At 50.3% G+C, this 14,994-nt stretch overlaps 1 protein-coding gene across 1 annotated transcript; it reads right to left on the minus strand.

Annotated features, from left to right (window-relative positions):
* Positions 1–2,355: 2,355 nt before the first annotated feature.
* Positions 2,356–13,195, minus strand: VPS72 (vacuolar protein sorting 72 homolog). Its single transcript, XM_048518842.1, has 6 exons — positions 13,025–13,195; positions 10,020–10,172; positions 9,732–9,843; positions 7,397–7,579; positions 5,523–5,667; positions 2,356–3,617 (listed from the first exon to the last, which is right to left on the minus strand). Exons 1-6 carry the CDS (start codon positions 13,163–13,165, stop codon positions 3,224–3,226), a joined length of 1,128 nt encoding a protein of 375 aa, XP_048374799.1. The 5' UTR covers positions 13,166–13,195; the 3' UTR covers positions 2,356–3,223.
* Positions 13,196–14,994: the final 1,799 nt, after the last annotated feature.

The raw sequence follows: 14,994 nt of genomic DNA on the forward strand, positions 1-14,994 counted from the left end.
TCCAAAGAAGGAGACTCCACCACACTCTGAGGGAGTGCATTCCACTGTCGAACAGCCCTGACTGTCAGGAAGTTTTTCCTGATGTTTAGGTGGAATCTCTTTTCCTGCACCTTGAACCCATGACTCCACGTCCTAGTCTCTGAGGCAGCAGAAAACAAGCTTACTCCCTCACCAACACAACATCCCTTCAAATATTGAAACATGGCTATCATGTCAACTCTTAACCTTCTCTTCACCAAACTAAACACCGCAAGCTCCCTAAGTCTCTCCTCATAGGGCGTGGATTCCAGACCTTTGACCATTTTGGTTGCCCTCCTCTGGACCCATTCCAGCTTGTCAATATCCTTCTTAAATTGCGGTGCCCAGAACTGTACACAATATTCCAGGCGAGGTCTAACCAATGCAGAATCGAGAGGTACAATTACATCCCTTGATGTCGACAGTATACTCCTATTGATACAGCCCATAATTGCACTGATGCTGATCCCACAGTGATGCTGATCCACAACACTGCTAGTGTCCCAGGGTGTTGGATTGAGGTTCCACCAACCACCAGAGGCCTTTGGAGCAGCAGTGGCGTAGGAGGTTAAGAGCTCGTGTATCTAATCTGGAGGAACCGGGTTTGATTCCCAGCTCTGCCGCCTGAGCTGTGGAGGCTTATCCGGGGAATTCAGATTAGCCTGTGCACTCCCCACACACGCCAGCTGGGTGACCTTGGGCTAGTCACAGCTTCTTGGACCTCTCACAGCCCCACCTACCTCGCAGGGTGTTTGTTGTGAGGGGGGAAGGGCAAGGAGATTGTCAGCCCCTTCGAGTCTCCTGCAGAAGAGAAAGCGTGGATATAAACCAAAACTCTTCTTCTTCTTCTTCCAGATCAGCAGCCCATCATGGACTTTCTCCCACAGTTCAAAGACTGGTCAGCTAAGAAGAAGAGTTTGGATTTATACCCCACTTTCCCCTCCTGCCATTTTATTTTATTTTATATCCCACACTATCCTGGCTTGAGATCAGACTCAGAGCGGCTAACAGCATTCAATAAACATCATTTGCAATGCATCAACAGTTAAAAAAAATCAGTAGTAATCATTTAAAATTCATCCAAAATTCATAGAGCGCCAACCTTTATCTTGCCAGTGGTGGCGAACCTATGGCACGGGTGCCAGAGGTGGCACTCAGAGCCCTCTCTGTGGGCACGCGCAAACAGAGGCCCCCCCCCCCCCATCTAGGCTGGCCTGGGCTGCTGGGTTCGATTATTAGCATTAAACCTAAGATCTAGTTTTGGGGAGGCAGTGTAGGTAACCCTTTTAAACTCCCACTGATTTTATGGGAAGAACTAAAAGCACATCCTTTACTCAAGCTCAGTTCCTGGCAATGGGGCTTGCTTCTGAGTAAACCCTCCGAGGGTCGTGATTTACCTGTTGGAAGTTGGACGGTTGTTTCAAAAGCAAAGCCACCGACTACTACCAAGCTTACTCCCGAGTAACACACGCCTTGGAACCAACTGTTTTTTTCTAAACTAAAACCTCAGTATTCAGGTTAAATTGCCGTGTTGGCACTTTGCGATAAATAAGTGGGTTTTGGGTTGCAATTTGGGCACTCGGCCTCGAAAAGGTTCGCCACCACTGCTCTAGTCCAACATCCTGTTTCACACAGTGACCAACCAGCTGCCGCGGGAGGTCATCAAACAAGGCACAGAGGTCGAGCGAGGCCTCCCCTCACTAGCGCTGAGATTCAAGTTTTTTTTCCCTTCCATAATTTTATTATTTATTATAACCGTTATTTTGTGCATTACTGAACATAGGAAGTTGTACGATCAGACCGAATGCCGAAATGTATTTTTACTTTCAAACGGATTGCAAGGAGAAGGGCTAGGTAAGCACTAGAAGAGGAAGAGGTGGATTTATACCCCCCCGCTTCTCTCCTGTAAGGAGACTCAAAGGGGCTTACAAACTTCTTTCCCTTCCCCCCACCTACAACAAACACCCTGTGAGGTAGGTGGGGCTGAGAGAGGTCTGAAGAACTGTGACTAGCCCAAGGTCACCCAACTGGCAGTGTTGGAGCGCACAAGATAATCTGTTTCACCAGATAAACCTCCACAGTTCAAGTGGCAGAGCAGGGAATCAAACCCAGTTCTCTAGATTAGAGTGCACCTGCTCTTAACCACTACGCCACGCTGGCTCCCTAGGACCCAGGTCGAGGATTCTACAACAAAGATTCAGCATACGGAATTCTGTGGCAGAGGAATATACAACCCTACGAACATCTTTTTCTGAGACAAGAATAAACAGGACCACTCTGATCGCGACTGCCGTTCTACAGAGAAAAAAAGTTTGAGGAATGAACAAAATGCAGAAATCATATCTGAAGATGTTTATTTTTTAAAGAGCCGCTTCTTTAGAGTTGGAAAGTAACAGCTGGGAAAAAAGGTGTGTCCGATTTCAGACTCTATGTCCACGGGCTCCTTGCCCACGCCAGTCTCAAAAAAGCTCTTGCTGCCGGCCTTAGAACCAGGTTGAGGGGGAGCCAACCAGGAAGCGATGCCTTACCACTATTTGCCTGAATGTGCTGCCCCATGGCACGCCCGAAACCCAGAGCTTGATAAATTAGCATTAACAGCCCCCCAGTTGAAGAAGGGAGTCCTTCCAGGAGAAAATCTGAGCCTTCTTGCTTTGCAGGAGTGTGGGGTGACGAAGGACCGGCTTGCTCCAGCAGTCACGGATTGTGGCCGGGCAGCCAGGCAAGGTGGGAAATGGTGATACTCTGGATGGGATACTCTCAAAGGCAGCATAGGATCTGGCCAGCCTACAAGCAGCACAGGCCTCAATCTCAGAACAGGTTTGGCAAAGGGAAAGAAACGACAGCTAAGGCGGAAGGAAGGAAGGAAGGAAGGAAGGAAGGAAGGAAGGAAGGAAGGAAGGAAGGGAGGGAGGGAGGGAGGGAGGGAGAGAGAGAGGAAGGGAGGGAGGGAGGGAGAGAGAGAGAGAGGGAGGGAGGGAGAGAGGGAGGGAGAGAGAGAGGGAGGGAGGGAGAGAGAGAGGGAGGGAGGGAGAGAGAGAGAGGGAGGGAGAGAGGGAGGGAGGGAGGGAGAGAGGGAGAGAGGGAGGAGTCCAGAGAACAAGCGAAGAGGTGACAGTGTCCGTTTCCTTTCATGTAGCTCTTCTGCAGGAACAGAAGGGGGTGTCCACGGCAATCAACCAAAAGGGGGAGCCCATCTTGTGGTGTCCTATGAGGCCGGGACACTCTGCTTGATTATGATCTTCTGCCTGGTGGCCCGGACATTGGAGTCAGTCACTGGGGGGCCCACCCCGAGGGCGGCCGAGGCGGCAGCCGCGTTCGGCAAGCCATGAGCCGTAATGTACTTCTTGTATGCTTCGCGGATGATCTTGAAGGCCCGGATGTTGGAGTAGGGAATGTCAGTGATGGGGTCGCGGTAAATGGCGGCCTTGTGAGTGACGGGGCAGATCTCCTTCACGGGCAGCTTCGGGGCGCGAGATCTGGGGAAGAAGCGCTCAAAGGTCTCGTCATCGCTGAAGGTCATGAAGGTGCGGGAGCACTTCGCGGCCGGGGCGGAAGTTGCGGGCGGCGCCTCCGAGGGCGGCTGCGCATCCTGGTCCAAACTGAGAAGAGGGCGAGAATTAAGGAGAGCCAACTCACTAAAAAACTACTACTCCTAACTCTCCTCTTGGAAGTTTCTTCTGGTATGGTCTCCAAAGAGCACTTTGATCTAAGAATGGTGATCCACTGATAGTCCCTGGCCCAGAGAAGTTCAGTTAGCCTCAACCAGAGCCAGGGCTTTTTTGGCCCTGTGGGGTGGAACGCTGTGTCCGGTGAGACCAGGGCCTTGAGAAGATCTGATGCAGTTCTGCAAGGCCTGCAAGCAGTGGCGGGATCCAAAAATTTTAGTAACAGGTTCCCATGGTGGTGGGATTCAAACTGTCGCGTAGCGCCGATGGGGCTGGGCGGGGCATGACGGGGGCGTGGCCGGGCATTCCGGGGGCGGGGCATTCCTGGGCGAGGCTGTAGCAAGGACAAAGCCACTGCGCCGGTCCTTGGGCGGGAAACAAATGCACGCAGGCGCAGGCTGCCACGCACGCCGGTGCACCTCCTGCTAGACTGCTTCAAGTTCTGCATGCTACTGCTGAGAGGAGGGGCATAACTGAGGCAAAAATCACGTGGCAAAATCACCCATTAGTAACCCCCTCTCGGCACACACAAATAATTAGTAACCTACTCTCGGGAACCTGTGAGAACCTGCGGGATCCCACCTCTGCCTGCAAGACATTGGCCCCTTCCGCACATGCAGAATAATCCACTTTCAAGCTGGATTTTACTGTGCAGAATAGCAAAGTCTACTAACAAACAATTGTGAAAGTGGATTGAAAGTGCATTATTCGGCATGTGCGGAAGGGGCCTGAGCTGTTCCACCAGGCGTACGCCCGAGGTAACCATTGTAGTATCTGACCTCCGTGCCCCTCCATTTTCCCACTTTGCTGTGAGTCTTTCATCACCCCGCACAGGACTGATTATATTTTTGTATTGTTGAATGCTTTCACGGCCGGAATCACTGGGGTGCTGTGTGGTTTCCTGGCTGTATGGCCGTGTTCTAGCAGCATTCTCTCCTGACGTTTCGCCTGCATCTGTGGCTGGCATTTTCAGAGGATCTGATAGTAGGAATGGAAAGCAAGTGGAGTATATATACTGTGAGGTCAAAAGGTGAGGCCCTCTGAATAGAGTAACCTGGCATGTGAGTCACAAAGAAGTCTGTAGCCTGGGAGTAACAATGAAGATAGCAATGTCAATAGGTGAATGCATGACCTTGCTATCTTCATTGTTACTCACATGCTACAGACATCTTTGTGACTCACATGCCAGGCTACTCTATTCAGAGGGCCTCACCTTTTGCCCTCACAGTATATATACTCCACTTGTTTTCCATTCCTATCATCAGATCCTCTGAAGATGCCAGCCACAGATGCAGGCGAAACGTCAGGAGAGAATGCAGCCATTTTGTGAGCCGCCTCGAGCCCTTCGGGGGTGAGGCGGCTTATAAATCTCATAATAAATAAATAAATGCTGCTAGAACATGGCCATACAGCCCGGAAACTACACAGCACCCCACCGATTAAATTTTTGTCGTCTGCCTCTGATCGTGGGCAACCAGATACTGCTAAGAAAAGGAAGAGTTTGAATTTATAGCTCGCCTTTCTCTTCTATAAGGAGACTCAAGGGGGCTTACAAACTCCTATCCCTTTCGCTCCCCGCAACAGACACCTTGTGAGGCAGGTGGGGCTGAGAGAGTTCTGAGAGAACTGTGTCTGGCCCAAGGTCACCCAGCAGGAACGTTGGAGTGCGGAAACACATCTGGTTCACCAGATAAACCTCTGCCACTCAGGTGGAGGAGTGGGGGGATCAAACCCAGTTCCCCAGATTAGAATCCATCTGCTCTTAACCGCTCCACCACGCTGCCTGTGTGCATCCCCTCAGTAGGAAAAAGAGCCCTTGTCATGCCAGGCAAGACCCACCCCTCGACATCCACGTTCTCTTCCTTGCAGCCCAGGTCGGAGATGAGCGGCATGGCCCCCGAGAAGTAGCGGATGGTCGGCCCCAGGCACTTGCGCTTCTTCTGGACTTGCCGCTTCTTGTCTGCTTCGAGGCGCTCGTAGGTCTCTGCAAAACGACAGAGAGGAGGGAAGAGGGCACATCAGTCCCCACAGTTCGTGAATGAGAGCCCGGTCTGGTTAAAGCAGGTGGGTGAACGTCTACCCCGGACGGCTAAGAGTCCATTTAAACATGGGTTTTCCGGGCTGTGTGGCTGTGGTCTGGTGGATCTTGTCCCTAACGTTTCGCCTGCATCTGTGGCCGGCATCCTCAGAGGTGTATCACAGAGGGAAGTCTGTTTCACACACTGTGTCCAGACTTCTCTTATAACAATACACAGTCCAGGGGTCTGCAACCTGCGGCTCTCCAGATGCTGGCAGGGGCTGATGGGAATTGCAGGTTGCAGACCCCTGATCATAGCCCATTTAAACTTGGATTTGGGGGGGCGAGGGCATGACTATTCAGCTACACATGTAATTGTATAGTGGGGGGGGGGGCAGGCAAAAACACTGGCATGCTAACCCTGTGCCTCTGAGTGGCAAGGCTCAGTTTAAATGCAACGCTAGGTGTCATGCCCCTAGAGACACCCTCGCTATTTTCTTTGTTCAGGTCTAAGTCATACTCTTAGATAGAATGAGCTTAATTGTTTTTATACAGTATTCTGTGGGAAGGAACCTTAGGGACCCTGTCCCATTAAGAAGCCCTCTAGAGCAGTGATGGCTAACCTTTTCGAGACCGAGTGCCCAAACTGCAACCCAAAACCCACTTATTTATCGCAAAGTGCCAACACGGCCATTTAGCCTGAATGCTGAGGTTTTAGTTTAGAAAAAACGGTTGGCTCAGAGGCGTGTGTTACTCGGGAGTAAGCTTATTGGTAGTTGTTGGCTTTGCTTTGAAGTAACCATGCAACTCTTCCAACGGGTGAATCACAACCCTAGGAGGGTTTACTCAGAAGCAAGCCACATTGCCAGCAACCGAGCTTACTCCCAGGTAAAGGATCGCGCTTTAGTTCTTTGCATGAAAATCAGTGGGGTTTAACAGCGCTTAACAGGGTTACCTGCACTGCTTCCCCCAAACTAGGTCTTAGGTTTAATGCTAATAATCAAGCCCAGCGGCCCAGGCCAGCCTAGATGTGTGTGTGTGTGTGCGTGGGTGATTCCCCCCCTCCCCACATGATGAACTTTGTTTGTGCATGCCCACAGAGAGGGCTCTGAGTGCCACCTCTGGCACCTGTGCCATAGGTTCGCCATCACTGATCTAGACCCTAGACTCCTATTGATACAGCCCAGATTAGTGGTGGCGAACCTTTGGCACTCCAGATGTTTATGACCAATTGGCCATGCTAGCAGGGGCTGATGGGAATTGTAGTCCATGAACATCTGGAGTGCCAAAGGTTCGCCACCACATTGGCTTTCTATAGACAGACCTATCAGTGACTACTAGCATGTGGACCTCCAATGGAAGTAAATCTGTACATTTCAGTGCCAGAAGACAACATCAGGGGAAGGCCTCAGCCTCTATGCCAGTGGTGGCGAACCTTTGGCACTCCAGATGTTATGGACTACAATCCCCATCAGCCAATTGGCCATGCTGGCAGGGGCTGATGGGAATGGTAGTCCGTAACATCTGGAGTGCCAAAGGTTCGCCACCACTGCTCTATGCCCTCTTGTTGACCCTCCAGAGAAAATGGCTGGGCACTTTGTGAGGCAGGGTGCTGGGCTGAATGGACCACAGCTCTGAGCCCTTCCGATAAAATTCTCGCTCGTCCACCTTCGGAAAGGCCACAATCCGGGCTCACCCAGAGAGCGCAGGTTGATCTCCTCCGTTATTTTGGCCTCTTCGAGTAGCTCCTCCTGGGTGAGCGGCCGGTCGTAGCTTGGCCCGGCCCCCTTCTTGCGCTTCGACTGCACCTGGCGCTCCTGCACGCGTAGGAAGGTTTGGCGGGTGTGCTCTGTCGTCGACTGGCGCATGTGCTTGCGGCCTGGAGAGGGGAAACAAGGGAAAAGTTTACAGCGGTAAGCAAATAACTTCCCTCTATGATGCGGCTGGCCTCCACCCGGGCCAGGGCGTTTACTGCCCTGGCCCCTGCCTGGTGGAACGCTCTTCCTCCAGCAGTTAGGGCCCTGCAAGACCTTGGGGAGTTCCGCAGGGCCTGTAAAACTGAGCTGTTCCACCGGGCTTTTGGGGGACCGGCTGCTGATTCCGCCCCTCTCGTTGCCCTGTGCACTGGCTGTGTATTTAAGAACATAAGAACAAGCCAGCTGGATCAGCCAGCTGGAGTCCATCTAGTCCAGCTCTCTGCTACTCGCAGTGGCCCACCAAGTGCCTTTGGGAGCTCACATGCAGGAGGTGAAAGCAAGGGCCTTCTGCTGCTGCTGCTCCCGATCACCTGGTCTGTTAAGGCATTTGCAATCTCAGATCAAAGAGGATCAAGATTGGTAGCCATAAATCGACTTCTCCTCCATAAATCTGTCCAAGCCCCTTTTAAAGCTATCCAAGTGAGTGGCCATCACCACCTCCTGTGGCAGCATATTCCAAACACCCATCACACGTTGCGTGAAGAAGTGTTTCCTTTTATTAGTCCTAATTCTTCCCCCCAGCATTTTCAATGGATGCCCCCTGGTTCTAGTATTGTGAGAAAGAGAGAAAAATGTCTCTCTGGCGACATTTCCTACCCCATGCATAATTTCATAGACTTCAATCATATCCCCCCTCAGACATCTCCTCTCCAAACTAAAGAGTCCCAAACGCTGCAGCCTCTCCTCATAGGGAAGGTGCTCCAGTCCCTCAATCATCCTTGTTGCCCTTCTCTGCACTTTTTCTATCTCCTCAATATCCTTTTTGAGATGCGGCGACTAGAACTGGGCACAGTACTCCAAGTGCGGTCGCACCACAGCTTTATATAAGGGCATGACAATCTTTGCAGTTTTATTATCAATTCCTTTCCTAATGATCCCCAGCATAGAGTTTGCCTTTTTCACAGCTGCCATGCATTGAGTTGACATTCCCATGGAACTATCAACTAAGACGCCCAAATCCCTTTCCTGGTCTGTGACTGATAGCACTGACCCTTGTAGCTTGTATGTGAAGTTTGGATTTTTTGCCTCTATGTGCATCACTTTGCATTTTGCTGCATTGAACTGCATTTGCCATTTCTTAGCCCACTCACCTAATTTATCAAGGTCCGCTTGGAGCTCTTCGCAGTCCTTTGCAGTTCTCACCACACTACATAATTTGGTATCATCTGCAAACTTGGCCACCACGCTACCCACCCCTACTTCCAGGTCATTTATGAATAGGTTAAAGAGCACTGGTCCCAAAACGGATCCCTGGGGGACACCACTCCCGACATCTCTCCATTGTGAGAACTTCCCATTTACACCCATTCTTTGCTTCCTGTTTCTTAACCAGTTTTTAATCCATAGGAGGACTTCCCCTCTTATTCCTTCATTGCTGAGTTTTCTCAATAGTCTCTGGTGAGGAATTTGACCATCTGCCAGCCCCCTCCCAGAATTTGACCACTCCCAGGATCTGATCACTGGGGCGTGATGCCAGACATCTCTTATTATTATTAATTATTAACTATTTATTGAAGGATGCTGCTGCTATAGTTTTAACATTTTGTATTATTTTTAACTGGGATTATTCGATTTGTTTTATTACGTTTGTTGTTGCTTTGTTGAAGAAGAAGAAGAAGAAGAGTTTGGATTTATATCCCCCCTTTCTCTCCTACAGGAGACTCAAAGGGGCTTACAATCTCCTTGCCCTTCCCCCCTCACAACAAACACCCTGTGAGGTAGGTGGGGCTGAGAGAGCTCCGAGAAGCTGTGACTAGCCCAAGGTCACCCAGCTGGCGTGTGTGGGAGTGCACAGACTAATCTGAATTCCCCAGAGAAGCCTCCACAACTCAGGCGGCAGAGCGGGGAATCAAACCCGGTTCCTCCAGATTAGATACATGAGCTCTTCACCTCCTATGCCACTGCTGCTGCTCCTACGCACACTGCTGTTGTACACCCCCCTGAGTCCTTCGGGGGTAGGGCGGTCTATCAAATCAAATAAATAATAATAATAATAATTTTTAGGGCTGTGGGTTTTTTTTTAAATATGAGATTTTCTGCCACTTGGACACTTACTGTCTCCTGCATCGTCCTGGAGCTCGGCTGGCGTGGATCTTTCCTCCCTCGCTTTCTGGGAGCTGCTGGCAGGCGCATCTGGTTTCTTGGGCCTCAGGCTTTTGATGGGTTCCTACAGCAGGAGTTTTAACAAGGAAAAGCTGAACCAAAGAGCAGTTTGGCTTCATCGTCTGGGACTGGGAAATTCCAGTGCCCAAGAAGATAAACAAGTCCAAGGTCTGTCGGTGTTGGGACCAAACCAGACTGTGCCAAGGCGTGCAGGGGCTCAGCCCTGACCTTCTGCTGTACCTTGTAGGCTTTGGTGACCACCCTGCGCTTCCTCTTGGGCCCCTCGTCGTCCTGGTCGCTGGTGGGCTCGTCTCCTTCGTCAATATCGAAATCAGAATCGACTTCGTCGTCGCTGTCTGACTGGTCGCCTTTGTACTCGTCGTCTCCCGACTCCTGCCAAATAGACCAGCAATGCGCCCGGCTGTTAGTTAAGGGCAATGGTGCTTGCCCAGACCCAAAGCACTGTCACTCGTTGAAGCTGCTTTACACTGATCATGAAGGAGGAGGAGGAGGAGTTTGAGACTCAAAGGGGCTTACATTCTCCTTTCCCTTTCCCCCGCCCCCACAAGAAACACCCTGTGAGGTGGGTGGGGCTGAGAGAGCTTTGAAGAGCTGTGACTAGCCCAAGGTCACCCAGCTGCCATGTGTTGGAGTGCACAAGCTAATCTGGTTCGCCAGATAAGCCTCCACAGCTCAAGTGGCAGAGCGGGGAATCAAACCCGGTTCTCCAGATTAGAGCGCACCTGCTTTTATCCACTACACCACGCTGGCGGAAGCCTGCTGGGTGACGTTGCGCTAGTCTCAGCTTTTTCACCTACCTCACAAGGTGTGCAGAGAGGAAGGGAAAGGAGTTTGTCAGCTGCTTTGTGACTCAGTAGAGAAGAGAAAAAGAGGGGTAGAAATCTAAGCTATTCTTATTCATATTCTTATTATAAACCCCTTTCTTCCCAGTGGGGATCCGAAGTAGTTTACAGCATTCTTCCCTCTTATGAACTACACCCCCCGCCCCATAACAAACATCCTGTGAGTTGGGTGGGGCGGAGAGAGCTCCAAAGAACTTTGCCTAGCCCAAGGTCACTCAGCTGTAGAAGAACAGAAGTATTTTTTGTATGTATGGTTTTAATTCCTCCCTCAGAATTAAAAAAACCAATCTAGCCACACTGGACACAGTGTGTAGCAGACTTCTCTCTGTGATACACCTCTGAAGATGCCGGCCACAGATGCAGGCGAAACGTTAGGAACAAGATCTACCAGACCACGGCCACACAGCCCGGAAAACCCACAACAATCAGGACTTGTATTACTTTTTCACTTCACTAAGTAAATGGTTCAGATCAACACAGGAGTGTTGTTGTATGTGTGTCAATTATTGTAGCAGTAGGACTAGCCCAAGGTCACCCAGCTGGCATGTGTTGGACTGCACAAGCTAATCTGATTCACCAGATAAGCCTCCACAGCTCAAGTGGCAGAGCGGGGAATCAAACCTAGTTCCTCCAGATTAGAGTGCACCTGCTGTTAACCACTACACCACACTGGCCAGTAGTGCCTGCTCAGACAGGCTGCAGTTCTCCAGGGTCTCAGGCAGACACCACACCGTGTCCCTCAGTCACACCTGAAGTTGCCTGATGCCGAATGGGACCCCCTCAGTCCTTCGTGGTTTGTACTGTCTGCCTAGACTGGCAAAGGTCTTTCCTGTCACTTCCTACCTGGTCCTTTTACTGGGGATGCTGCCGGGGTTTGGACCTGTTCAAATGTTAGAAGCTGCTTTATGCTGCATTGGACCCTGGGTCCATCCAGATCATTATTGTCTACTGAGACTGGCAGCCCCTCCGCAGGGTCTCAGAGGGGGGTCTTTGACACCACCTACTCAGGCAGGGGTCTTTGAGAGGCAGCGTGGTATAGGCCAGGGAAGATGGCTATTTGACTTCATGTTCTGTTTGCGGGCGTTCCCCAGCTGTCCCCTTTTGGAAATTGGATGCTGCACTACATAAACTCACCTTAGCCGGACCCACAAAGTGGTTTATAGCACCCTCAAATAGATTTAAATATCGAGCTGGTGGAACAGTCTAGTACAGGGGTGTCAAACTGGGGTTCTCCAGATGTTCGTGGACTCCAATTCCCATCAGCCCCAGGGGCTAATCGTGTTACCTCGGGGTAACGGGTTCAAAATATTTAAGCCAAAAAAGCTCAAGCCACTACTGAATAAAATTAAAGAAATATTTTATTCAAGCCAACATACGGGCAAGCTAGCATCAGAGGAGTCACACTAAGATGGCTGAAAGTTCTTACTTTTACAGGTTACATCTAAACAGTTCATCAAGAAGAATACACCCCAAAGTTAGCATCATCAATCAATCATCAGAGAAGGAGGTGGTCACTCCAATACTCAAAACATTTCTACCTAGCAAATGCCCTTATTGGAGGGTGTCATCATTTCATATTTCTGACATCGCATGAATTAAGGTCCAACCTCCCATTATCAGTATTGTTCTTAGTTACCCTACTTATCTAAACAATGAGCCTAAACATTTTCCTGTGTTCTAGTTTTGTAACAGAAAAAGACAGACTTATGGTACCTGTCAGGACGGAAAGATCTTAGAGACTGCATAATTGAAATATTGTTGTTTCTAAGGGGTAAATTAGAACAAAGGGGTTTTCATCAAGGCTGTTACAGTTCTGGTTAGTAACAGGGAAAGAGAGCAGAGAGCAAAAGGCCTATATGAATTTTGTTTAATTAGTTATGATTGAGACACAAAATATAAAGGCAGTGAATCTAAAGAAAAGGCAATGTTCTATAAAGCTGATATAGGATCCTCAGACTACACTCTGCACCTACAATGGGAATTGTAGTCCACGAACATCTGGAGAACCCCAGTTTGACACCCTTGATCTAGCCCACTTTTATGTACGCCTTCCTTCCACGAAGCTCAAGATGGTCTACCTGGCTCCACAGATCATTCCCACCACAACCTTGCAACGTAGGCCGAGGCAAAAAGGCTGCCCCAGTTCACCCAGCGAGCCTCCCTGTGCAAGAAGAGTCTACCTCTCAACACCATACTTTTTCATGGGGCCACCGACAGGGGGCGGGTGGGATCAAGCCCAAGCTGGGACGCCACTTAAACTCTGACTCGCAGCTCATTGGCTCGCGGGCCCGCCCATCAAGCCACCTTTCAGCCAACCAGAATAAAAAGCTCCGAAAGAACCCACCCCCACCGCTCTCCGCCAGACCGACCGCGCGCCCCCACCTCCGTGAACCCCCCGTAGGTCGTCTTGTAGAACTCGTCTTCCTCCTCCGCGTTGAGCAGTCCCGACAGCCGGTTCCCGGCCGTGCGCCGCGGAGCTCTGCCCCCCGCCAGGCCCGTCGATGCAGACGGCGCCGCCGCCATCTTGCTCTCTTTCTCCCTTCCGTGGAGAGGCCGATCGATCCTTTCGGCACGCCATTGCGCAGCCTTAATGAGCCCGATCGGTCTTATTAGAAGGCGGGCGAGGGAGGAAGGGCGAAGCAATCGAGAACCGAATCGCCGAGCAGCATCCGCGTTAGGCAACTGCGGTCGAGCGCCGATCGACGGAGTGGGCTTCGGAAAGCAGGGGACCAAATCGAACGCCGTGAAGACGGATGGGGAAGGCAGAAAGTTGCTGCAGCCGCGGCAAGCGAGGAAAAGCTGACCCAGCGAGCTTGCACGAATCCTTGCAGTTCGTAGCTTGGCTCCCGTGCACGAGTCATCTTTTTTTTAAAAAAAAAAAATGATTGTCTTTGAGTTTTGTTTCTTCATGGGGTCTAGGGGTTGCACCATAAACCTGTGTAGGACCAATGACCCCAGCCTCCCTTTGTAGGGATGTCAGCCACCAGGTGGGAGCAGCGGATCCCCAGGAATTGCCATTCATCTCCAATTTACAGCGATCAATTCCCCTGTCAGGGGTCTGCAACCTGCGGCTCTCCAGATGTTCATGGACTACAATTCCCATCAGCCCCTGCCAGCATTCTGGGACTGGCACAGGAGGCAGAACCACAAAATCGTTGCCGCAAGTAACCTTATGCTTTGGCAGCTGTTGTCAACACAGCGGCGTTTTAAAAAATATACACCCAATTACATCCCCATGGGTCAATATGAAGCCTTGCTGGGTAACAATAGAAGAATATGTGGCTAAAGAGGCTTAAATTTACATTAAGTTACAGTCTCAAAAGAGAATTTCTATGAAATGAGGTGTCATTGGGCCCTGTCGTCCAAGAAATTGGCAAAGATGTATAACAATCTCAACTAAAAATCCTGGATTAAAACTGAGTTCTTTGGTTTAGTTAGATTGTGTGGGTTGGGCTAGAACAGTGGTTCTTAACCTGTGGGTCGCGACCCCTTTGGGGGTCGAACGACACTTTCACAGGGGTCGCCTAAGACTCTCTGCATCCGTGTTCTCCATCTGTAAAATGGATAAATGTTAGGGTTGGGGGTCACCACAACTTGAGGAACGGTATTGTTACCGCTGTTTGCCAGGTAACAATAAGTGATTTCAGCTCAGCTCAGCAATGTAATGAGGCGCAGGAAGCAGACGTTCTTCAAGCAAAAGATTTTATTGCAAGTGGTGATCACAGCTCAGTCAGGAGAGAATCGCGCTCTTGCAGCGCAGTGCAAGAACTTTTATTCCCAAACTTCAAAGGGGGCAAAGGGGCAGGGAAATGGGAGGTGAGGGGGCAAGTCCCTCACCAAAACACCAATCAAAACAAACAACATGAAAACAAGATACAGTTACACTTTTGAATGGGATTCCCAAATCTTGCTGTCAGCCGTCTTCCCATGAGATCTCGCAATGGTGCTGAATGGAGAGCAGATAACTTTTATTCATAAACTTCCAGGTGGGCTCGCTGCCCCACCCAGCTAAGTCCTTTATCAGATGGCTGATTCCTCTAGTAATGCCCCGGGGCTCCCGCCCCACATTGCTGCAACAAAGAAAAGTTCAAACTGTCCAATGGGGGTCGCTGCACGTCTTCCAACGGCTGGGGGACCTTTGGGTGCTGGCAACAGATCCGATTTGCAAGTCCAAAGAGGGTCTTTGTCTTTGTCAAGGAGTCAGCTGGGCGTTGGTCTAAGCTGCATTCCAGGGCCAACTTTCTTGTCCCTTAATATCAAACCTTTTCTGGCCACTGCTTTGGCCATCAGACACAAATTTCAAAAATAACATTTCTAAACATAAACATTAGGGAAACCTTACAGGGATAAAC

The sequence above is a fragment of the Sphaerodactylus townsendi genome, linkage group LG01, assembly GCF_021028975.2.
Source record: "Sphaerodactylus townsendi isolate TG3544 linkage group LG01, MPM_Stown_v2.3, whole genome shotgun sequence".
Taxonomy (NCBI): domain Eukaryota; kingdom Metazoa; phylum Chordata; class Lepidosauria; order Squamata; family Sphaerodactylidae; genus Sphaerodactylus; species Sphaerodactylus townsendi.

Excerpts from the sequence above, each read along its gene's own strand:
- VPS72 (XM_048518842.1), bottom strand. The coding sequence starts at position 13,165 with ATGGCGGCGGCGCCGTCTGCATCGACGGGCCTGGCGGGGGGCAGAGCT. Across the intron at positions 9,844-10,019 it reads TGGTCACCAAAGCCTACAAG|GAACCCATCAAAAGCCTGAG; the intron begins GTACAGCAGAAG and ends CTCCTGCTGTAG. Across the intron at positions 3,618-5,522 it reads GAGAACGTGGATGTCGAGGG|TTTGGACCAGGATGCGCAGC; the intron begins GTGGGTCTTGCC and ends CCCTCTTCTCAG.